We start from the raw sequence: 23,058 nt of genomic DNA, 5'->3' as shown, positions 1-23,058 counted from the left end.
GGTGACTTTAAGTTGGTCGTAAAGCAAACACTTGGTGATTTTGCCTTAAAGGAACCTCTTTTGGCTCCATACTGCACCGTAGTTCAAAAGTTACTTACTCAGTTCGATGATGTCCAGATGCAACATACCCCCTGAACACATAAGTGTTTTCCCAATGCCTTAGCTACACTTGGGGCAAAGGTGGATATACCAAACGATAGTATAGCCATCGTCATCGAGAAAAGAACAACACCAGTAGTATTAGCTGAGATACGTACAGAGCAAGATGTTGAGAGATGCAAAGAGGACATAATCCAACAACTGAAAACAGGCCAAAGAACTATCAGACTGACAGAACTTGCATCAGTCTTGCTCTTCAGAGGAGAGTTATATTTTCGTGGCCGTAACAATCTGTTAGCAAGGTGTGTCGGTGGACAAGAGGCAACTTATAGACTCTAGTAGATCCATGCTAAGTCTTGCGGAGACAGAGATATCAACCTATACCGACGGATACAAAGGCATGGGTATTACTGGGTAGGGATGGAAAATAAAAGCACTGAGTTGCAGAGGCAATGTGTGAAATGCCAATCTCATCCTAAAGAATAAGAAGCCATTTCTTAAGCAGTGAAGGATGGAAACAGCCATACATTGACTATCTTGAAAATGGCACAATGCCTGAGAACAAAGCCGATGCAATTAGAGCTAAGAGGCAGGGCTCCCGTTTCTTTCTTGACAGAAGAAAGCTGTACTAGAGAAACTTCGAAGGGGTACCTTTGGCATGTTTATCAAAGATGAGGCAAATTAAGTGTTGAAGGAAGCCCACAAGATAGCGTATCAAGAAGGACAGCGACTGTACGAGCACCTTATTCACCTCAGCTATTATTGGCCGACGATGAAGGAGGATACCAAGACCTTTGTAAGAAGATGCCAATCTTGCCAGAAGTTTGGGAATCTAATACATGCGCCAACAGTCAAGCTATACAATATCAAGACACCTTATCCATTTCACACTTGGGTATTTGATTTAATAGGCCCTATAGCACAACAGTCTAAAGGCCATATATGGATACTTGCAGTGACCGAAGTCAGTACCAAATGGGTAGAAGTTATGCCAATAAGAAAAGCAGACAGTGAGGGAGTGGCCAACTTCATCAAGGAAAACATCATTTGTAGGTTTGGCATACCCAAGGTGATGTTGTCTGACATCACTTTGGAATGGGTAAGGTGTCATAATTAACCAAGAAAGGTATGTTGTCTTGTTCCTCTTCGGCCTCTGTAGAAGTACCTCTCCGATTTTTAGATCATACCAAGAACCATATTTTCATGCTTTGTGAAAAGCACTTTGAAGGGCGGTGACAGCAGTCTGCTCTGTGATAGTTAAAGATGCAGGGTCGAAGGGGTGGTCTCCACGAGTGCTTAAGCATAGCAGGACTGAAATAGCCACCATCTTTAGTATTGTCGACACCACCATTTGAACTTGCCACGGGAAATAGCCACCGCGACAACTACATAACTTGCGAAGGGAACACCCCACCAAGGTCATAGTAGCCTTTGAAAGAAGCTCCCCCTCCATAAATAGAGGCTAATGCTTGGCGTTGGTAACAGGCCCCAAAGTATTACTAGCCTAGCGCTGATAGCAAGCCCCAAAGCTTACTAGTTAGAGCTGATAGCTGGCCCAGAGATACCAGTATACCACGGTGACTCTGCGAAGATGGGAGCAGGGCAGCCCGAGTACAAGGGACTCACTTTCCATCCACCAAAGTCATAGACTTGCCTTGGTCACATAGGCAGGACCAAGGAAGCCCCTTTGGGGTTGGTACTAAGGCACAACATGGTTGATAGTACGATTGGTTGTGGCCTTTGCCCTCGGAAGCTGGGGAGTTTGTGGTTAGGTGGCTAAGAGTGGAGGCTTCGTTGAAGTGAACACGAAAACACGACTGATAACAGGCTATAAAATCCTAAGAATGCATGTCTTGGCTAAACTAAACTAAAAAGGCTAGTGCAGTGACAAACATTACCATCACAAGTGCATTCTCTGAGGTTCAGGCCAAGGAGGCAAGTTGTAGCGGCAAACACTCCCACCGCAAGTGCACTTGCTAAGGCATTTATGCCAAATAGATAGTACATAGTACATGCAGAGGGACACATGGCACCTTCAGCCTAGTGGCCCAAGGTAGAATATTCCATGTGATTCTTAAGGACACATGTCCTTATTTTATTTTGCCACTTCGCATCCTTTGGTACCAAGGAAAGCCTATAAATAGGAGCCATTTCCCAATGTCCAAAAGTGGATTTCCTGGGAATTTGGGGGACATTATCTTCTTCTTGAGCCACTTGCTCCACCTTCACCTAACTGCTCATTCTCCAACTTCCCTAGAGTTTTGTTAACTCATCCTCCAACCATTCCATCTTTATTAGACCATTAACATAGTTTTGCCTCTCTAATTATTCTCTTAATCACTGCTCACATCAAACCTTCCTACACATAGCAATTTAGAAGCCTATGTTCAACATATGAGTGAGTTATGTCTTATTATTTTTAATGTCCGCCATGCTTGCTAGCGTCCATAAATCTATTGAGAGTTCCTAATCGGAACCGAATTCTCTTATAGTTTCAACATGGTATCAAAGTGAGGTTGATTGCAAATGGGTTTGAGTTGAGTTTTTCTTATCGACATTTAGGATTTGATATATATATAAAACTAAGTCTTTGTTTTTTTCCAATTTCTGCGAGTTAAGAGTATATGATCGGATGGTCCAAAAGAAAAAGAAAAAAACAAAAATTAGGTTTTTTTGTTGTCTAATACTCTCTACATGCGTGTGCCTACAAATTCATAAGGATTTGACCCGTTGAGCAAGTGTTTCCACTACAACAAATGCACATTTGGCGACTAAAATTGGCGACTAAAAAAAATTTAGCCGCCAAAAGTTGGGGAATTCGCGACTAATAATTTTTTTAGTTGGCAAAAGTAAAATATTTAGCTACTAATTTTTTTTAGTTGGCATATATTGATTATTGGTGACTAAAAAAATATTAGTTGCTAAAAATTCCAAAATTGGCAACTAAAAAAAATTTAGTCGCCGCATATTGAGTTTTGGCTACTAAAAGCATTTAGTCGCCGATTGGAAAGTAAAAAATTATTTTTTTTATCTTTGGTGATCAAACTTTGGTCGCTAAAAATATATTTTCAGCGACAAAATTTTTTTTTAGTCGCTGTAGAGTCTTTTTGGCTACCAAAATGATTTCATCGCCGAATTGAAAAAAAAATTATTTTTATCTTTGGCGGCTAAAAATTTGGTCGCCAAAAATTTATTTTCAGCAACAAAATTTTTTTTAGTCGCTGTAGAGTTAGGTTTGGCTAGTAAAATTATTTAGTCACCGAATGAAAGAAAATAATTACTTTTATCTTTGGCAACCAAAACATACTTTAGTCGTCAAAGATGATATATTTTAGAGACCTTTCAAATTTTGAATGGATTTAAAAAATTAATTGGCGACCATTAGGTATTTTAGTCGTCAATTGTGTAAAATGATATATATATATATATATTGTACCAAACCAAACCCTAAAATAATCAGCGCCTCTCTCTCTCTATATATATATTTTCGGCGTCCCTCTCCCTCCTCGTCTCCGCTACTCGTCTTCCCTCCCTCTCTAACTGCCGCTCTTCCTCGCCTTCGCTGGAAACCGGAGCACCTCCTCCTCCTTCGCCACTGCCATCGTCATTGTGAGTACTGCCGATCTTTTCACGCCGTCGCCTCCTCCTCCGCCGATCTTCACAGATCCATTGCCACTGCCGCGAGATCCAGAGGCTTCATCGCTGAGATGAACTCTATGCCATTGATGCTCCGTCTCGCGCATGCTCTCTTTCTCTCTCTCTCTCTCAAAATATTCAGAGGTTTCCTGTGGGGATCTTAAAGATCTGATTGGTCCTTTTGATTCTCCATCTAAGGGAGAAGAAAAATGGGGATTGTGTTTACTCGATTGTTCTCTTCGCTTTTTGGTAACAAAGAAGCTCGGATCCTCGTTCTTGGTCTTGACAATGCTGGAAAAACCACAATTCTCTGTATGATTCTTTGATTCTGCCCTTACCTTTTTCTGTCAACTGGGTTCTCCCCAATTTTGATAATTGAGTAACTCGATTTCATTTTTTTGTGCAGATCAGCTTCAGATGGGTGAAGTTGTCTTCACAATTCCAAGTTGGTACTCTTTCTTGGTTTCTTTTTGTTTGCATAATATTTCTTTGTTTGCCAAGAAGATCAGGGGATTGGAGACCATCGGATTCATGATTTACAAATTGATAAAATTTTTAATTTAAAAATTATAGTGCTGATTTACTGCATTTTTTTTTTCAAAAGTGGAAAGTTTGATACTTCACTCTAAAGTGTCATATTTTCTTCTTTTGGAACTTGTGGATTAATTTCTGTGTGTATATATTTGATGCAGCAATTGGGTTTAATGTGGAAACAGTTCAATATAACAACATAAAGTTTCAAGTTTGGGATCTAGGTATGCCAGCTTATTACTTTTGACTATCTGTGTTATCTTATCTGTTGCCAGATCATTACTATAAATATATCATTGTTTGTCCCAAAATAGTTATTGTGCATTATGTCCTACGTGCTTTGTATTGGGTTTTAATAATTAATTGCAATTTGTAATAATCAATTTAACTGGATGAAAATGGGTTGAGATTCATGCATGTTAGTGCATTGGATGCTTGATGGGTGGGCAAGTGGATGCATTTCATATGCATATGACTCAGGTGTTGGGTTGTTGATATTTTCTTAAGGATTAGCAGATCCTGACTTATTTGAACCTTGGAGCTGCTATTCATATGCATTAGATATATTTTCATGTTTTCATATGCACTTGGCCATTGTGATCAAATCTGGGAATATTTGCTTAAAAGAAGAGACACTATGCAGGTACTGCTAAAAAAAAAATTGAATCATACGCTTGAGAAATTAGTTACCTAACTTGTTTAAGAATATGTTATGTTTTGGGGGTTGCCATTGTTTGTTGGAGGATAGTTGTTTTCTAGATGCCTTAAGGAACTATAACCCTTAATGGAAAGCACATGAGTCACTATGTTTCTGGGTGCACAATGGTTGAAATTTTTTCTAGAAACTAGTAATCCTTGTTTCATTGAAACTTTGTTGTCTATCCACTATTACTACATATTAAACCTGGACAACTTTAACTAATCCCAAAAAAAAAAAAAAAAGGCATGGACAACTTTTGGTGTCCACTCAGTCTCCACTAAAAATGATCAAAATGGCCCAATGGTTGTTCTTCAAACAAAGGCACTTATTGTAAATGTAAAAGAATTGTTTAAGGTTTGCTTTTGTCTATGTTACATGGACTTGATTATGGGTGTTAAGTGCGGGTTTGTGTCTAAGTGTCTCGAAACTTGAAGAAGGGTATCGAATATATATCCAACATATGTAATTGGACATTCACCCATCAAGCATATTTAGTAATTTGAGTTCACCATAAAACTATACATAAAACTCCTATATTTTGCAAGAAATGCTCTAAAAATATTATGCAGGAAATGCTCAAAATCATTGGGTAGTTTATGGGGATCTATTATTGGATGATCCAAGCATGGGGCATTTAATGGATGATAATCCTTTTTTTTTTAATTAAATACATTATAAATCTGAATTTGTAAATTTATATGGGTCCTGGTATCAGCACTGCATTAGTTAACCTTCAGTCTTGAACTACTGTTTACGAACATTTGCAGTGTGGTTTTTACCGCAATTGAGTTGGTTCTTTTATTCTTTAAATGCTATTATCTTTTTTCTTATTTAATTTTTATTTCACAGTGTTTTAATTTTGACATAGTTAACTGTCTTGATTATGCAGGCATGGCTCCTTGCTCTAGTTATTTTACTAGCAAGGTCAAATATGATGATACATGTTGGATTAATCACCTACTTGGCTCTAGTATTTGTTTGGCTCTAGTATCTGTCTTAATCACCTAAATTAAATATACATATGGGTAAAATTTATGTACCTATATTTTAATTCTTCAAGCATGTTCGAAACTGTCAACAGTTTCCCAGAAGATTAACTCAATGTGCACAATATACATATGGCTTTATGCAAGAGAATGTAAATGGTGAAACTTATTGATTATGCTATATATTTTTTGAATGGTCATTACTCTGGTATGCCTTCTCATTTCTGCTCTATATAATTATTTTCTACTTGGTTTGAGAATAAAATGAGAAACGTTGATCAGTGAATTGATGATGGATAAAAATTAGGTATCTGTTTGTGCTATCTTTTGTTAGCAACTGTTTGTGATCTATGTTACCGATCTATATTAATTTATGTATGCAGCTTTCGACTTTGCTTCAGTAACTGCTTTGGGGGTTGGACTGCAGCTGGCTTCATCACTAGTTTTTTTTTTTTTTATTTTATTTTCACGGCCTTTACTTTTTTTATGTTTTTGGTGTTTTTGTTAGTTGGTTTCTTGCCAAATTAACAATTAGATATTAATTTTGTTTAATCCTCTATTATGTATGAAATTATATTTTTGAGATTGTATTATACTTGATTTGTATAGAATTTTTTTTTGGAAATATTAATTTGATGTTAAATATGATTTGTTTTTTTTTTATGGTTGAAAGTGAAATGTGTGTATGTTGTGGAATGGTTGCTAGTTTTATTCGTATATAGATAATTTTATTTATAAAATGGAAAAAAATTTTGGCTACTAAATATTTAGTAGCTAAAAATAAAAATAAAATGGAGAAAAACTTTCGGCTACTAAATATTTAGTAGTTAAAATAAAAGCAGACTTTAGGCGACTAAGAATTTAGTAGCTAAAAAAAATAAAATAAAATAAATTAAAAGATGAAAAGATGAAAAAATCCTTTGGTGACTAAAACTTTGGTCACCATAGATACTTCAAGTTTTGGCAACCAAAGTTTTAGTAGCGGAAAATAAGATTTTTGGGGACTAAAATTTTATTTTTGGTGACTAAAAATATTAGTCGCTGTTTATAGGACTTTTGGTGACTAAAAAATATTTAGTTGCCAATACCTTCCCCGACAAGCAAGTTATGTAGTTGAGAGGTATGGACCAGATCATAAACCATCTTTCATAACAAATGTTGAAGATGGTTACAAGAAAAACGGGATTTATGGAATAAAGAAACAGCAAATAAAGAAGCTACAAGCTGCATTTCAATCAATTGAAAATTGAAAAGTCATTATGGAATTTAGATTCTCGAGATCAACTTTAACGAGTTCGTATGCAGATGTGACTCGTACATAAATTTTTTTTGCTGAAAATGAAGACTTGAAGAAGCAGCTAAAAGATGCATTTGATCCGAGTGAAGAATCATTTTGAGAAAACATGGAATGATGAAATTCAAAATTATGGAGCAATTTGTTGGAATTTAATTTAGAATTGATGTTAGATACATTAAAATGTTTAGTTTATGTATTAGAATCTTAAAGTTTGAAGTGTCATTTGGTTAACTTCAATGTGTTTTGGTGAATGTATTTAGGAAAGTACATGAATGTATTTGGTGAATGTAACAAGTCCTCTCTATAAAGAGGTTGTAACTCAAAGTATTATAACGCAACAGGAAAAATTTCGGAATCATACCTTTTAGCAGAGCCTGAAACGAAGAATGTCGTGGGTAAATCACATGCTTCAAGGATGTGAACAACCAACCCAGTAGTGGAGTGATGCCACAAAATGAGTATCACCTACACAAGTCACAGTGCAGAGGCTGGATCGTTCTCATATGGGAGAGAGTTGGAGAGAGAGTCTGGAAAAAAGGTTATGGGTAAAAACCACATAACGTATATCTGATATCAATATTCTTCCCATCATATCAGATATATATAATCAAATATATAACAACCAATATCTATCTATACATCTATCCATATCTATTGATATAATAGATATAGATATCTTAAATGGATATCCATATAAGTTTTGAATTCAAATTCAAACTTACATGGATAAGGTTCAAAAGGTTCAGGTTCAAACAGGTTCAAAGGGTCATGCCAAATGGGCACCCAATTTCTAACATCTCTCACTCGCACATGAGTTGGCATGACACTGCCACATCTCTATCTCAATCTCTCCAAAAATGAACAATCTCATACTAGCCAATGCACCGTGCGACTGCTGAGAACACCTGCATGTGGGAGCTCTATACTAGAAACTCAAAATGAGCCAGCATAGAGACATCAACCCCAAAAAGAATAAAAATAGTGTCTCATATACCCCAGACCCATCTAATTACACTAGTCCAAAAAAAAAAAACATCTCTAATCCCTCAAAAGAGCATGTTTGACCCTCTCAGTTCTTGCAATATATTCACACTCAATCTGCCTCTCATACAGAGCGATGTGAGTTGCCGGCAGTGAATATACAACAGCGGTATAATACTGGATGATCTTCCCTTTGCTCTCATGCCATTTAGTTTAGGATTGACCGCTTTCCCAGTGATGTCCCTTAAGGCCGAATCATGCATGACCGCATGCAACATACCAAAGTAGCAGAACATCAACCCCTTACCTTATGACATAGTCAGAAGTCACAAAAGGGTACATAAATGAAAGTCATATCAATAATGACAGATAAGACTCACACGGTGAAGAAACAAGGATCCATTCTCTCACCTCATTACTCGGTCGCCAAGCACATATACTATGAATACAAGTTACGGTGGAGTAACTCTTCCAAAAGAGTGACGTCATACTCGATACACCGTACAGATCTTAGTCTAGTCGCTTTCTAGCGCCTAACTTGAATTCTCTATTTGCTTGCCTTACTGGCGCCAAATGAGATCTCGCATCTGGCTAATCATAACAGGCACAACATGGAAAGTGGTACTGACATCCATGTTTGATCCTTAACACGACCTCATCTTGGTTGTAACCAATACGACATAAACAGTGGATAATTTAAGCCTCTCTTGGCTCCAAATAAAAATAAACCACTAGTCTCATCCTTGCTCGCTCCCAAGCGCCAAGGGCGATTGCTCGTGTGAGTGAACCAATCTTGCCTACTGACATCATCATCTGCTAATCATTGTGGCACAAACCATAATAGTGTCAACATCTCATCATCTCATAACAAATAAGTGATCGATTTTTTTAAAAAAAACACGACCATAGTCTACGCAATTCTAGATTCCAAGCATAAGCCTTATCAGTACGTTTTGCGATAAGCATATACAACGGAATCCACCATTTGCGCCTCACATGAAGTGGTTCAAGATCACTACTTCTTTCGCAATTACCTCTCTAAAGATATTTTCGCAGCCAATCTGCTTCCATTCAAAATGCGCCCAACTAGCGCATTGAATCGTACAAGGAGCAAATTAATATACTACTAGTAAAGTATTCTATCCACAGTCTAATGAGTAAGGTCAATGTCTAAACTACTCAGTTGACATTTACCAAAGATAACACTTATCATGCTGAATACGCCCACATAGCGTACTTCAAGCTCCCACCACAAAAAAAATCAAGGAATATAAGTCATCTGTTTCTCTCAAAGACAATCCAAGGATTCACTCAATAGCTAAGGCTCTGGCGTTTACCAATAGGTAAGTCAATGGGTTTGCAATTTTGCATCTAGAATCGTTCTAGGATATTCCTTATGTAAGTCATCGAAGACAAACCGGGAATTCTCCCAAAACAATCCCTAAGGATCGTATATCTGAGCATATAAATTACATCACCCATGTCCATCATATCTAAATAGAGGACTGCCCACCCTAGGTGGCGACAACCTTATAAATTCCTGGCTCATAATGACTAAGTAAGGAAAAACTTCTTTTTGAACCATTGATCATGCCTCAGTGGTCTTCATCGATCATCGTTTGCCTATCATGGCTTGACGAAATCTAAGAACCACTATTTGGATAATTGTTTTAGACTGTAAAAGATTTATTGGAACTAGCAACCTTTTTGTACTCCTAACTTTTCACCATAAAAGCAGAAGGTAAATCCCTACGGATCTACTTATCCAATTCTCCAACAAGAAAGTTGGGTCACAATGTCCACAAATCAATGTTCCAAACTTATGTCAATCATAGCCTAAGTCAAAATAACCTCACTCCCCAGAAGGAATGTTCTCATAGTCTACACTTTCCTCAATGGTGCGACTTTTCGGCATCTAGTGAGCCTTATGGCTTAACAATGACTATCCAAATTACGCATAACTTTAGAACAATTTCGCGTCATAATGGAAAGTCAACCAAATTATAGAAATGGTTAATCCTTAAAGACTTTGTCTTAAACTATGCAACATTGATCCACTTTCTAAAAACAGGGGACTAGAGCCTTTGGCATTATCCTAGGCTCTTTATCATCTTGCAGAGCAATCATGAATGTTTCCTTCTCAATCACGTAGTGATGACGTGGAAAATTTTCACATTCGCTACCACACAACTAAGAATGTAGAGTATTCTTCTCTAATGGAGTAATCCATTAGTAGGCACATCGCTCCCACTTCCCTAGGATATTGGAAATTTCTTTCCATTCTCAACTAGGCTACATAAAAGCGCTATGCTTAGAATTCTCTATCTTATAGAGTTCTAAAACTCTATTTACATCACCTTGACTAAGAAAACTTTATGTGACTTAGTTACACTACCACAAAGCTGCTTACCTATATGCATATGACTCATAGGGTTTATGTAACAACTCGGATTTTAAATTCACATTGGATTGATATATAGTGGTGCCTGTCACCTTAAAATTTGTATGGTTGTCGGACTCTTGATATTGATGGGTTGGCAAGTGAACTATAAATATTATAATTGAGGACCTTTGGATGATGTTTGGAACCTTGATCGAAGCATTAACAAGATATATAGATAAGATTAGATAAAAAGTCCCAAATTTGAGTTTGAATTTTTGACCAGCCGTCCCTCTTTTGCCCTTTTCTCCTTCCATACTTAGAATTTGAATGTGAGGTTGGAACCATTGGAAAGCTTGTTTCCGGGGCTTCAATTTGAACACAAGAACCGCCTAGAAAGGAGTCCCGATGAGAGAGTTATACCCGTTTGAAGTTTCCACATCTGTACTGGAAGCAGAGCCGCACGTGCGGGGAATAGCGCCGCACGTGCGGGCTGTGCGGGACAGCAGCTAAAAAAACGTGATTTTTGGACCATTTCTTACATTTTCTTTTCCTCTCTTCTTCTCCCCTCTTCCATGTCCGAAAACTTAGCCCTAAAAACTTTGATTTCCTCCACTTTTATCAACAAATCAACCATGGATTTTGCATTAACGATGAAGAACAAGTGAAGATCAACATTTTTAACCGATGGGATTTTGAAATTTCGAAGTTATGCTCTTGACCTAGCTTCCTTGCTTTCAATCTCGAGGTAGGGGTCCTAGTTCTCCTTCAATGCTTACATAAATAGATAGATTTTTGGTATTTTGGAGTATATAAATGCAAAATCTACATGTTGAGCATATAGGGTTATATTATGGAAATTTGGGGATTTCGGATTTGAAGAATTTGGGGTTTTATTGTTGGGTTTAGATTATGGATTATGAACCTAGGATATATAATCAAGGGGAAAATTGGAAGAAAAAATAATGGGTTAAGAAGTTTGAATTTTTCTTGAAATTTCTAGGTTTTTCTAGAAACCCTAGGTTGATTTTTGATGATAATCAATTATTTGGCCCAAATTGAAAGATGAATCATGAAATTGGTAGGTTGAATTATCTATGTACAAGTTTAATTGGAATTTGGTTATGTTTGAAAATTATGTTTAAAATTTGCGAATGAATTTTGTTATGAGCAATGTAAATCATGTTATAATGAGAAGGAAATTGGAGGAAAGGATATATAAATGATATAGATGACATAAACTCGGTTATGGAATGTTGAAATGGAATTTAAGAATTTCTCTTGAATTATGTTGAATTATATTTAATGATGTTGAGTTGAATCATGTTGTTTATGTTGAATTGTAGTGATTATGTGAGATGGTATTGACTATGTTGACTTTGATTTTTGTGACTTAAAATGTAGAGTTTTCCAAAATGGGTTAATCCCAAATTATTTTGCTAAATACTTGTGGGCTTGCTTAGTTGTTAAAATCAAGAGAATGATTTATTTTTGAAAAAATGTGGAAGATGTCCATACAATTCCTTCCTATCTTGAAATCGAAGTGATTGATTAAAAATTCCATATTGTGTTTGCAAGAATGGTGATCTTCTATTTCTATATATAGATATATTGAGATGGAGGAAATTGTGGTATAATGGATGGATAATGGTAGGCTTGTGAAGAATAATGAAGGAAGGAAAAAGAACTAATGACTAAGTTATATATGTGTACAGGGCATACTTCATGAGGGCCAAGCACTCCGTTGTAGCACTGTGAGTAGTAGTACTTCAATGTATCTTTAACCATTAATGATTATTGTTATCGACGTTATGATATTTGTCATAAGAATTATGTTGACATGTATGTTATGTATGCTATGTAAATATTGTGAAATTATGGAAACATCAAAGGTGTATGCTATATGAGGAACATTGTGAAATTATGGAAACATCAAAAAGGATTTGTGAAATATGCATCTCGAATTTGTGAAGTATGAATTTCCGAATTGTGAATTGTGAAACTATGAAGCCAAGAGCCGAATTGTGAACCTATGAAACCCAAAAGCTAATTTATGTATATGTGAATTTATGAGGCCAAGGGCCGACTTGTGAATTTATGTGGCCAGGGGCCATTTGTGAACTATGAACCTATGTGGCCAGGGGCCATTTGTGAAATTATGAAGCTATGAGGCCAAGGGCCAAACTTGTGAACTTGTGAATCCAAACGGCCGAAGGCCGATGTGATAAGTTGTGAATCTATGAAACCTAAAGGCTATTGTGAATGTGTGAACCCCTCAGGCCAAGGGCCGAACTGTGGAATTGTGAAACCGATAAAGTCATCTGTAATCTATTGAAAATGTGCTTACTTTGTCCTGTTAACTTTATGTTAATTATGTCAACTCGTGGGAATGATGTAACGGTTACCATTAGGACTCTATTAATTACAAGGCAAGGCAACTATGTTACATATAAGAACGATTAAACAACGGTGTACACTATTGATTAATAGAGCACGTGAATTAAGTCATTTACCCAAAAGAATTTATGTTCATTCTTGAAGAATAGATTCTGAGTAAATATAAGAGTAGCTATGTGTATCCATATTAATTTGAAGTTATGTTGCTATGTTGCTTATGAATTGGAAGTTATTCAGAATCTACGACATAAGTGCAAAGTTTAGCATTATTATGTGACTCTTATGAGAATGTGAATTAGTCTCTTATTGTTAAGCGTATGATAATGACATGATACAACAAGAAACGCTCCAGTTATAATATGTTCCGTTTGAATTAATGAATGATGTTCAAGTATGTCTCAGATATGTTTCCAGTATGTTACAAGTTCAAGTATGCTGAGGTATGTTTCAAGTATATGTTACAAGTTTGAATATACTACAAGGTCAAACAAGTTTCAAGGGCTTTATGCCAATGTTTCAAGGGCCTCGTGCCACCACATTTCAAGGGCTTATAGCCATCAAGTCTAAAAGCATGATAAATCTTTAAATCCACATGAAAATATCTCAATGTATATGTTAGAATATTTAATCATGAAATTAAAATACACCAATATAAATAAATCATGCTATAAAAAAATACTATAAGTTCTAATCATATAAAAGAACTTAACATGCTGTATAAAATATTTAAATTATGCCATAACAGAAAGTATATCACTTCCAAAATTTTCTAGAAATTTTTGGTATTTTTTGGAATTTTAAATAATTAATGAACACACATGAAATCAAAAATAAATATTCAAGAATCTGAGAAAATGCAGCAACCATACCAGTAAATAGTAAACCATAACAGTAGTCTACAATAAAAAATGGAGCCCCTAAAACTTAATCATGCAACATCATATGCACTTTAAAGTAGAAACAATGAATTATTATTTCAGGAAAAATATTTTTTATTTTCATAAAATTTTGAAAAATTTATAGAAGATAAAAAATTTAATTCTGAGTCTAACAGCACTAACCATGCTTAAAACAAAGCTATAACGAATTACTTATGACCATTTAATGTAATTCTGAATTTTAAAGAAAACAAATAGACCCTTAACCCCAGCCGTCAAACCAGTCAAGCCGGCGCGGCTCGGCTCGACGAGCGGCTCAGCGCCCGGCGCACGGGTGAGCAGCGCGAACAGAGCACGCGTCTCAGCGCGTGGTGGCCCGCGGTGGCGCATGGAAGCACGTGGCAGTGCGTGGATGCGCATAGAGCCGCTGGGCGTCGTCATACATCGCGAGCGTCACATGCGCCGCCTTTCGGGGTGTTTTCTGGTCTAATTTTGGTACTACCGGACTCCATTTTTCACAACAAAAACATTTATGGTCTTAAACAAAAATTAATGAACATAAAAATGTGGTATTTTACACTCTCAATCTAATGGGAGTGGAAGTGCAGAAACCCTGCACTTCATCTTCCTCCTTCATTAATTTTCATGCATATACCGTGTATATATATTTATATAAAAATATACACCTATTTTAATGCATAAAAATAAGCACGAAAATACCCATATTGGCTCTAATACCAATGTAAATCAAAGTATTATAACGTAGTGGGAAAAATTTCAGAATCATACCTTTTAGCAGAGCCTAAAGTGAAGAATCTCGTGGGTAAATCACGTGCTTCCAAGATGTGAACAACCAACCCAGTAGTGGAGTGATACTACAAAATGAGTATCACCTACACAAGTCACAGTGCAAAGGCTGCCACATAACGTATATCTGATATCAATATTCTTCCCATCATATCAGATGTATATAATCAAATATATAACAACCAATATCTATCTATACATCTATCCATATCTGTTGATATGATAGATATAGATATCCTAAATGGTTATCCATATAAGTGTTGAATTCAAATTCCAACTTACATTGATAAGGTTCAAAGGGCTCTACAGACACCCCATTTTTGACCGATCCTAAAACTCAGACGTCATCGTTTGAGCGCTTGGTGATTGCGCATGTTGTGCTCGTTTTGAGGTTTCAAAGTTTCGGCTGAGAGCCTTGCCTTCGAGCTTCGGGACTTTTTGTGCTTTGACTCGGTCTGCGAACGAGGTCTTGTTTTCTCGTCCCGAAGGGAGGGAGAGGTCTCGTAGACCATCTCTCAGTGGCCGCAGGCTACTTTTCGTGGTCATAGGCCACTTTTCCCGTTTGGAGACCAGTTTCCAATTTTCGGAGCCGTCGGCCGTGCGCCTCGGTTCGGGACCGCTTAACTTTCTCCGTTTGGCACGATTTTTGGCACACACCTTGCTTCCTCTCTCTAGAGGGACACTGTGGTCCGGGAGACCACCTTTGTGGTCACACGCCACTTTCGATGCTTAACTTCCTATTTTCGGGGCACTCGGCTGCGCGTTTTGACCCCCGAAACCTCGTTTTGCATCCGTCTTGGTTCATTTTTGACATGGACCTTGTTTTTATTGTTTGGGAGGTGGTGCAAAGCTAGGAGACCACCTTTTCTCCTAGGAGACCACTTTTCCCCCGTCGACTGGTTTTATTGTCGGGAAACTGGTCTCCCTGATCTTTGAGCCACAATTACTGGTCTCCCACCACACCACTAGCCTTATTTCAGTCTGGAGACCACCCAATGCCACTGGAGACCACTTTTTTTTCTGGGAGACCACCTAAGGTGGTCGGCCGACCACCTAAAGTGGCTGGCCGACCACCTTAACTGGTCGGCCTACTCCCTCCTGCTTTGTCTCTGTGAGTTGTTGCCAGCTGTGCCAGCTGGAAGGCACAGATTGCATGCTCCATACACGTGTATGGAGGATCTTTGGCCTTGGTTTTTAGCTTCTTGAGGAATCTTTGGCCTTGTATCTCTGTAAGAGAGGACCTCCTCTTCATTGGTGCTGGTTCAGAAGTTCTTGGGAGGAAAAAATATATCTCTCTATATATATCTCCACATTTTGCCCTAAAAAGTGTATGGTTCTTAACCCTTTGCACCACACCTCATAGCCTAACACCTTCACCATTGTTACCGAGTTCTTGGAGGGTCTTGAGAGGTCTCAAAGGTTGAGTTTTTGGTCCAAAAAGTTACTGATTTCGCTGAGCTTCCAGGGTAATCACATTTCCCTCTTTTAAGCATTGTTTTGATCTTTCTCTTATCTATACTTGCATGCATATTTGAGCTTTGTTGTCAATTGAAAAAAGGTTCATTTTTAAGTGATTTTCATTTTTATTTAAGGGTCTTTTGGTGTTGGGGTCATCTACCCCTTTGCATGCTTCATTTTTCCTTGTTTTGAGCCATGCCCTAAGGCCTTTGTGTTGACCTTTGTTTGGCCTTTGAGCCACTGAAATCCAGCAGATTTTCAGTGGTTGGCATGCTGTTTTGAGGGCCAAAATCAGAGAGGGGAGACCCTCTCTCTTTTGGCCTTGTTTCTTGGCATTTTTGGCCTTTCAAATAAGCCTTCATTTGCACACCTCCAAGCCTTGCTTTAGGCCCTTTTCAGTGAGTTTTAGGGCCTGCCTAGGCTCTGTTCAGAGTTGGTTTTGTCACCTTGGATGTGCCTCTTGCATGTGTAGAATAACCCCTCTTATAGCCTATCAAAGGAGCATAAAATTCTTGCATACATTGATCATGTTTCAGTGGGTTTTTGGGCTTTATTTGGCATGTCATGTCTCTGACTTTTTCTGGTTTAGTGGCCTCTTGAATGCTTCATATGCTTGTAGTGTAATCCATGTTCACTAGCTCACATTGCGTGTTGTTTTGGCCCTTGATTCTAGCATATTTTGGCCATGTTCTAAACTGATTTTATTCATGGTTTGGGCTGCCTTAGCTCTATTTTGAGGTCCCATGGTCGAATGATGCTTGCCATGTACGCTTGTAGTGCAATACCCTTGCCTAGCTTCGAGTTTTGAAGCCTCTTGCATGCTTAACTTGAGTTGTTTTCATGTTTTGGCATCATTGAACATGTTATTTCAGAGCTTATACTTGTGCCATATTCCCATGTTTTCCACTCTTTAAATGCGTTTGACAGTTTTGCTTGTAGGCCTCATTTTTGGGCTATTGCATGAGCTTCATTTTTGTGCATTGCAAGCCATCATTTTAGTCCATTTTGCCACTGTTTTGGGTCTGCATAGGGACTATTTGGTGTTGGTTTGGTCATTTGAGCATCGCTTTGCATACCTCTAGTGTAATGCACTTCACTAGTTTTGGTAATTGTGCCATCCAACACGCATCGGGTGAATTGTTTGCATGATTCGGGACCATCTTGCATGTCATTTCAGAGCTAGAACATGTGTCATTGTAAGCCATATTTCATCCTTTTCACGCTTTGGTAGAGTTGCACTTTGTTCCTTAGCTTTGGTCCCTTGCATTCGTGCATGCTTGCATGTACCTTGTTGCCTCATTTTCATCATAATGGCCACTGATTTTGGTGTGGCCGAGACCCATCCATCTTGGTTTAAGTCCATCTTGCATTGTGTATGCCCTATAGTCCATGTTATCGCATGTTTGATCATTGCATTGCGTATGCCTCGTTCATAACATTACGTATGTTAGTGCATTGTGTATGCATGCCATATAATCCATGTGCATTGTGTATGCCATTTGCATGCTTGCACGTCATTCCGTGCATCTTCGCATCACTTAGTTTCATTGCATTTAGATCGCATGCTGGATTTGCATTTGTCCATACATTGTTTGTTGTATTGTGTTTGGAGTAGGGTTTAGTCCAAGCACGGGAAACGAGGGACGTTTCATACTCAAAGTAACGAAACGTTCCTCGATTCTTGGTCACCAACACTCTTGACTATCCATGATAGAGTTGTTGGCTTTAGGTGTTTACATGTGCATTCATTTCACATTGAGTTGTGCAATTCGACTCCTCGGCCACCATGCATCGGATGCGTGATTGATGGCATGAGGATCGAGGACTACACTCCCTACAGCTTATGCAATGACAGGGAGAGTGGTTGGGCACACATATGTTGAAAATACTTTGCCTTCTCTCTTTCTTGCCTTTGTTGCAGAAAATGTAGAAACCAGGAGAAGAAACTGGTCGGCCGACCAGGTTTTCTGGCAAGCCAACTACCTTTTCTGGTTTTCACCACCAAGAGTGGTTGGTAGGTGGTCTCCAATGCCTATAGCTGGTCGGTAGCCTTCCCCTAGATTCCCAGGGTGGAGTTTCATCTCCTTGGAGCTTTGCGTAAGTTTCTGAGTTCAATTGCAAACCAAGGCGAGTTGAGACATCGCGATGGATTTCCCAACAAGGCGACTCCAGCATGCGTGCATCCTTTATCATTCGGAATTGAGCTGAGGCAGTCCATTTCATGTAGCTTGCATGCTAATTTGTTTGCTTCCTTAGTTTAATTTGTTAATTAATTAATGTTGTGTAATATTTAGTTGTAATTCGTTATTCATTTCGGTTGTGTAATAACTAGTTTAATTAGCTTAGATTAGCTAGTTGGTTCTGTATTATTTATTCGGACCCTTCGCGAGAGGGCAAACTTTGTAATAAGTATGCATGTGTGTGATGCATGTCTTCCAACCCCACGTCTTTCTCCCTTTTATTTACCAGCTTATGATGGTTAGTTTTAGGGCATGTTTCAATTAGCATCTATATGTTCGCCTGTTTGCATTCATTCATACGTATTGCATGCACCGGGCTCTGCACATCATACTAACTGCATTGTATTTCAATTCCGAGTTGAATATGTGTTACCTGTAGCATCTCACATGCCATCTTAGAATAGCCGAGCCTATTGTAGTTGCATTTTTGCATGTGTTGCATTAGGCATTCTTAGCGTAGTTAGGATTCATGCATGATTTCTAATTAGCTTCTTTCTTTAGCTCGGAGTACTCGGTAAGTGTTTATGCTTTAGCATCCTTGCATGTGTGTGAGTGACTGCCATGATAGCATGCTTACCATGAGGCTATGTGCTTAGGTGATATAACTGCTTGAATGCCTGTGGGTGAAGGTTGGGTTGCTTGAGTTGGAATAATTCGTCAAAACCCGTGTTTTAGCCTACTTGCGAGTAGCAAACTTGAATCCATTTTCAAAACAAACGGATATGCGATGCTTTGTTCCAACTTAGGCAATCCAGTCTATACTTGTATGTTGTGCGCATCCCATAGTAATTCTAGGCTAATAAACCGGAATAAGAGCACATGTGTTTTCAAAAACTCGATATCATGTTTAGTAGTGGCCGATCTTTGATCGGGCGAGCGGGGGTGCTCATTGCATGACCTTCCCCAATCGTACCCATGTTTCCGAGCTGAGGCAACTTTAGGGATGACGGACATGTGGCCTTAGGCACGAGTCAGGGTTTCCTAAATTCCCCCAAAATAAAATATTTGGGTGGCGACTCTGTATCTGGCAAAACAGTCCATGTTTGACACTTCTTTCTAAAAATCAATTTTTCAAAACGATTTGCCAGATTTGGACTCTTTGGTGATTTATCAGTCTCGCATTACACTTTACGAGATCAGATTAAGAACCGTGACATTTGAGTCCAAGCTGTAGTGAGCCCAATGAACAAAACGAGATTTTTCCCGGGGACGTCTACAGGTTCAGGTTCAAACAGGTTCAAAGGGTCATGCCACATGGGTCGCCCAATTTCTAACAGAGGTTAGTGATCATTGTAAAAATATAATAAAGTCAAAACAAGAAAGGAAAAGAAGAAATTTGAATATATAGAGCTTTGATTAAGGTATTTGTGTCTCCTTAGGAAATCTATACAACCTTTAGGTCGTACATCTCCACAAGCTTTATTTTATATATATGAGCGAGTTGTGTTTTATTATTATCAATGTTCGTCATGCTTGCTGGCGTCCATAAATCTATTAAAAGTTCCTAATCGGAACTGAATTCTCTTAGGCCTTGTTTGATTAACAGGATTAATAGTAAAATGATTAATAATCCTATGAATTAGTGTAAAATTAGTGAGGTAACCATTTATTATGTATTCATTTTATTTTATTTTTCTTTCATACTCGACATTATGATCCCCAGCCCCTCTCAATGTTAAAAAATCGTTGATTTCGTCGAATTAAATGTCTATCATACATGTAATTTGATTAAGAAAATTCACAATCAAACATAAGATTATGAGTCTATGGATTGACAATTTCAATCCTATGCTATAATCCTACTAATCAAAGATGCGCTTATAGTTTCAAGGGAGATGAGGGTTGTCAAGGAGGAAGAGGGCGTCACCAATGGAGAAAACGTTTGCTGTAGGGTATGGGAATTAGGGGAGGGTGACTGAAGAAGGAGCTACTAGAGGAAGGTTGTAGGAGTGGGGGTCCAAAGGGCAGAGTTAGAATAATGGTGGGTGCTCATTAGTCAACTTCCAATATTTTCCGTATAAAAAGATGACTAAAAAAAGCCAAATTGTATATTATTTTTTGCTCCTTGACCTTTTCCTGTCAATAATAATAACAATAATAACAATAATACATTAATAATTTAATTCCACATTAAACATCACTGCTAAAAGGATACAAAAGAAATATCATTTTGCCCTCCAAACTTTCACGCATTTTTCAAGATTTCAATTAATATCAATTTTACACCCAGACTTTCGAAATTTTGATAAATTTGACTCCTGCCGTCACATTCCGTCTACAATTGGACGGAATATGCTGACGTGGCACCAAAGTTCATTTAAAATTTCATTTACCCCCTAAACTATACCTTAAAAATCAATTTGTCCCCCAAGCTATACCTTAAAAATCAATTTCCCTCCCTCCCCAAAACTATACCTTAAAAATCAATTTGCAGTCCCCCCCCCCAAAAAAAAAAAAACTATACCTTAAAAATCAATTTGGCCCTCACGTCCGAACATTCTGTCTAATTATTGACGAAATGTGATGACGGGCCAAATTGATCAAAATTTTGAAAATTTCGATGTAAAATTGATATTAATCGAAGTTTGGAGGTCAAATCAAAAAATGCGTGAAAGTTTGGGAGGCGAAATGATATTTTTCCCAAGGATACAACACAAATCATATGGCAAAACATTGAAGTCAATGTCTCAAAAAGAAAGCAAAGAGAAATTTGATTAACTAATATCGTTTCAACCAGAGAGCACTTTGTCTTTCTCATCTTTGAACATCACCAGAGATTTCAATCCATTGTAACTGCCATATTCTTTGATATATATATATATATATATATATCCCCCAAAGCTCTCGATATGTCAGGTGTAGACGGTGAGGATGCGATTTCAAGTGTTGTGATTGAATCAGAGGCTTCTTGTCATTGCTTTTCACTGGTTGAGATAGAATTAACAATGAACAACTTTAATGAAGAATTAGTTCTTGGGGTTGGTGGATTTGGTAAGGTATATAAAGGGTTCGTCGGCAAGTCGTCTGTGTGCTACATTGACCGTGACCTAGAATAACTCCTGTTTCAATCAAAGACCACTCCTTGTTTCTTTCTCATCTCTAAAAAAGCTCATCTTTTTTTTATCATCTTCTAGTGTTACTAGTATATTCTTTCAAATATTTAGGCTCCCAAATATCAAAGATGTGTCTGGTTTAAGTGCTGATAATGCAATTTCAAGCGTTGTGATTGAATCTGAGTACTCATGCTGTTGCTTTTCACTAGCTGAGATACAATCAATGACAGACAATTTTAATGAAGAATTAGTTATTAGGATTGGCGGATTTGGTAAGGGGTTCATCGACAACGGTGCTACGACTGTTGCCATAAAGCGGTTGAACGCAGAGTCCAATCAAGGAGCAGAGGAGTTCTAGAATGAGGTCAAGATGTTGTCTAAGCTCCAACACACTCATCTTGTTGCTCTAATCGGCCAATGCAGTGACTACCAATAAATGATCCTTGTTTATGAATATATGGCTCATGGGACCCTAGCCAATCATCACTATAAAAGAAGTAGAACCCCAACTAAAATTAGTACTTTTCATCTCACATGGAACCGAAGGCTCAACATTTGCATCGGTGCGGCACGAAGGTTAGACTACCTTCATATTGGTACCGATCAAAGTTTTATACACCGAGATTTCAAGACCATAAACATTCTATTGGAGGAGAATTTGGTAGCCAAGATTTTAGATTTTAGGCTGTCCGAAGGCACTACAAGCAATTCAACAACCCACGTTAGTACGAGAGTCAAAGGTACATTGGGTATTTAGATCCAGATTATTTCTATACCCACAGACTAACCAAGAAATCTGATGTGTATGCCTTTGGTGTGGTGTTGTTGGAAGTGCTCTATGAGAGGCCACTTGTGGATAAAAGACTCGAGGAGGAGGAAATTAGTTTAATCCTTTGGGCTCAACAATGCATTAAAAAGGGAAATGTTGATCGAATCATTGATCCCTCATTAAGTGGACAAATAACACCATAGCGTCTAAAGTACTTTGTAGAAGTTGCCTACAATTGTTTACATAATCGTCCAAAGGAAAGGCCTACAATGGCTGAAGTGGTGGGGACTCTTGATCTTGCATTGTTGTCACAACATAAAGGATGATCAAAGGGAATAATTGGAAAGGTGCTTCAGGGTATTGCAGCTGTGCCTAAAGGTATGAGTCGTTGGTGGAGGGAGTGAAAGGACAATGGTTTTAAGAGTGGGCCATCAAATGATTCATTTTGGGAACAAATTCCAAATAGTGTCACCTGACAACTCCGTCGCTTCTCACTAGCTGATATTCGAGCAGCCACAAATGATTTCAGTGACGATCGTTTAATTGGAGAAGGCCAGCTTTGCAAGGTGTACAATGGGTTTTCGGATGGGGAAACTGATATTGTTGCAATCAAAAGGTTCAAGAAGTTGAAATCATTGCAACACTGGAAAGAAGCTAGGGTTGAGATTGAGGTATGCTTCATACTCGACAGTCACCCCCACGTAGTCTCTTCAATTGGATTCTACAACGAAATACCAGAGTGAATTGGCATGTATAATTACACGATAAATGGATCATTGGAAGATCATTTATTCAAAATAAACAACGATCCACTTTCATGGAAAGAGCGACTCAAGATTTGCATTG

At 37.9% G+C, this 23,058-nt stretch overlaps 1 protein-coding gene and 1 pseudogene across 1 annotated transcript; both read left to right on the top strand.

The window, feature by feature from the left end:
• Positions 1-3,944: 3,944 nt before the first annotated feature.
• LOC114292453 (ADP-ribosylation factor 1-like) lies at positions 3,945-5,709 on the top strand. The gene is made up of 5 exons (XM_082880748.1): positions 3,945-4,047; positions 4,142-4,180; positions 4,428-4,490; positions 5,536-5,596; positions 5,682-5,709. Exons 1-5 carry the CDS (start codon positions 3,945-3,947, stop codon positions 5,707-5,709), a joined length of 294 nt encoding a protein of 97 aa, XP_082736874.1.
• A 15,530-nt stretch (positions 5,710-21,239) lies between these two features.
• Positions 21,240-22,491, top strand: LOC114292454 (putative receptor-like protein kinase At5g39000 pseudogene; annotated as a pseudogene).
• Positions 22,492-23,058: the final 567 nt, after the last annotated feature.

Source organism: Camellia sinensis, chromosome 7 (genome assembly GCF_055761805.1).
Source record: "Camellia sinensis isolate YWXY chromosome 7, ASM5576180v1, whole genome shotgun sequence".
Taxonomy (NCBI): domain Eukaryota; kingdom Viridiplantae; phylum Streptophyta; class Magnoliopsida; order Ericales; family Theaceae; genus Camellia; species Camellia sinensis.
The sequence above is the reverse complement of the archived record's forward strand: the minus strand, read 5'-3'. Positions and strand labels throughout refer to the sequence as shown.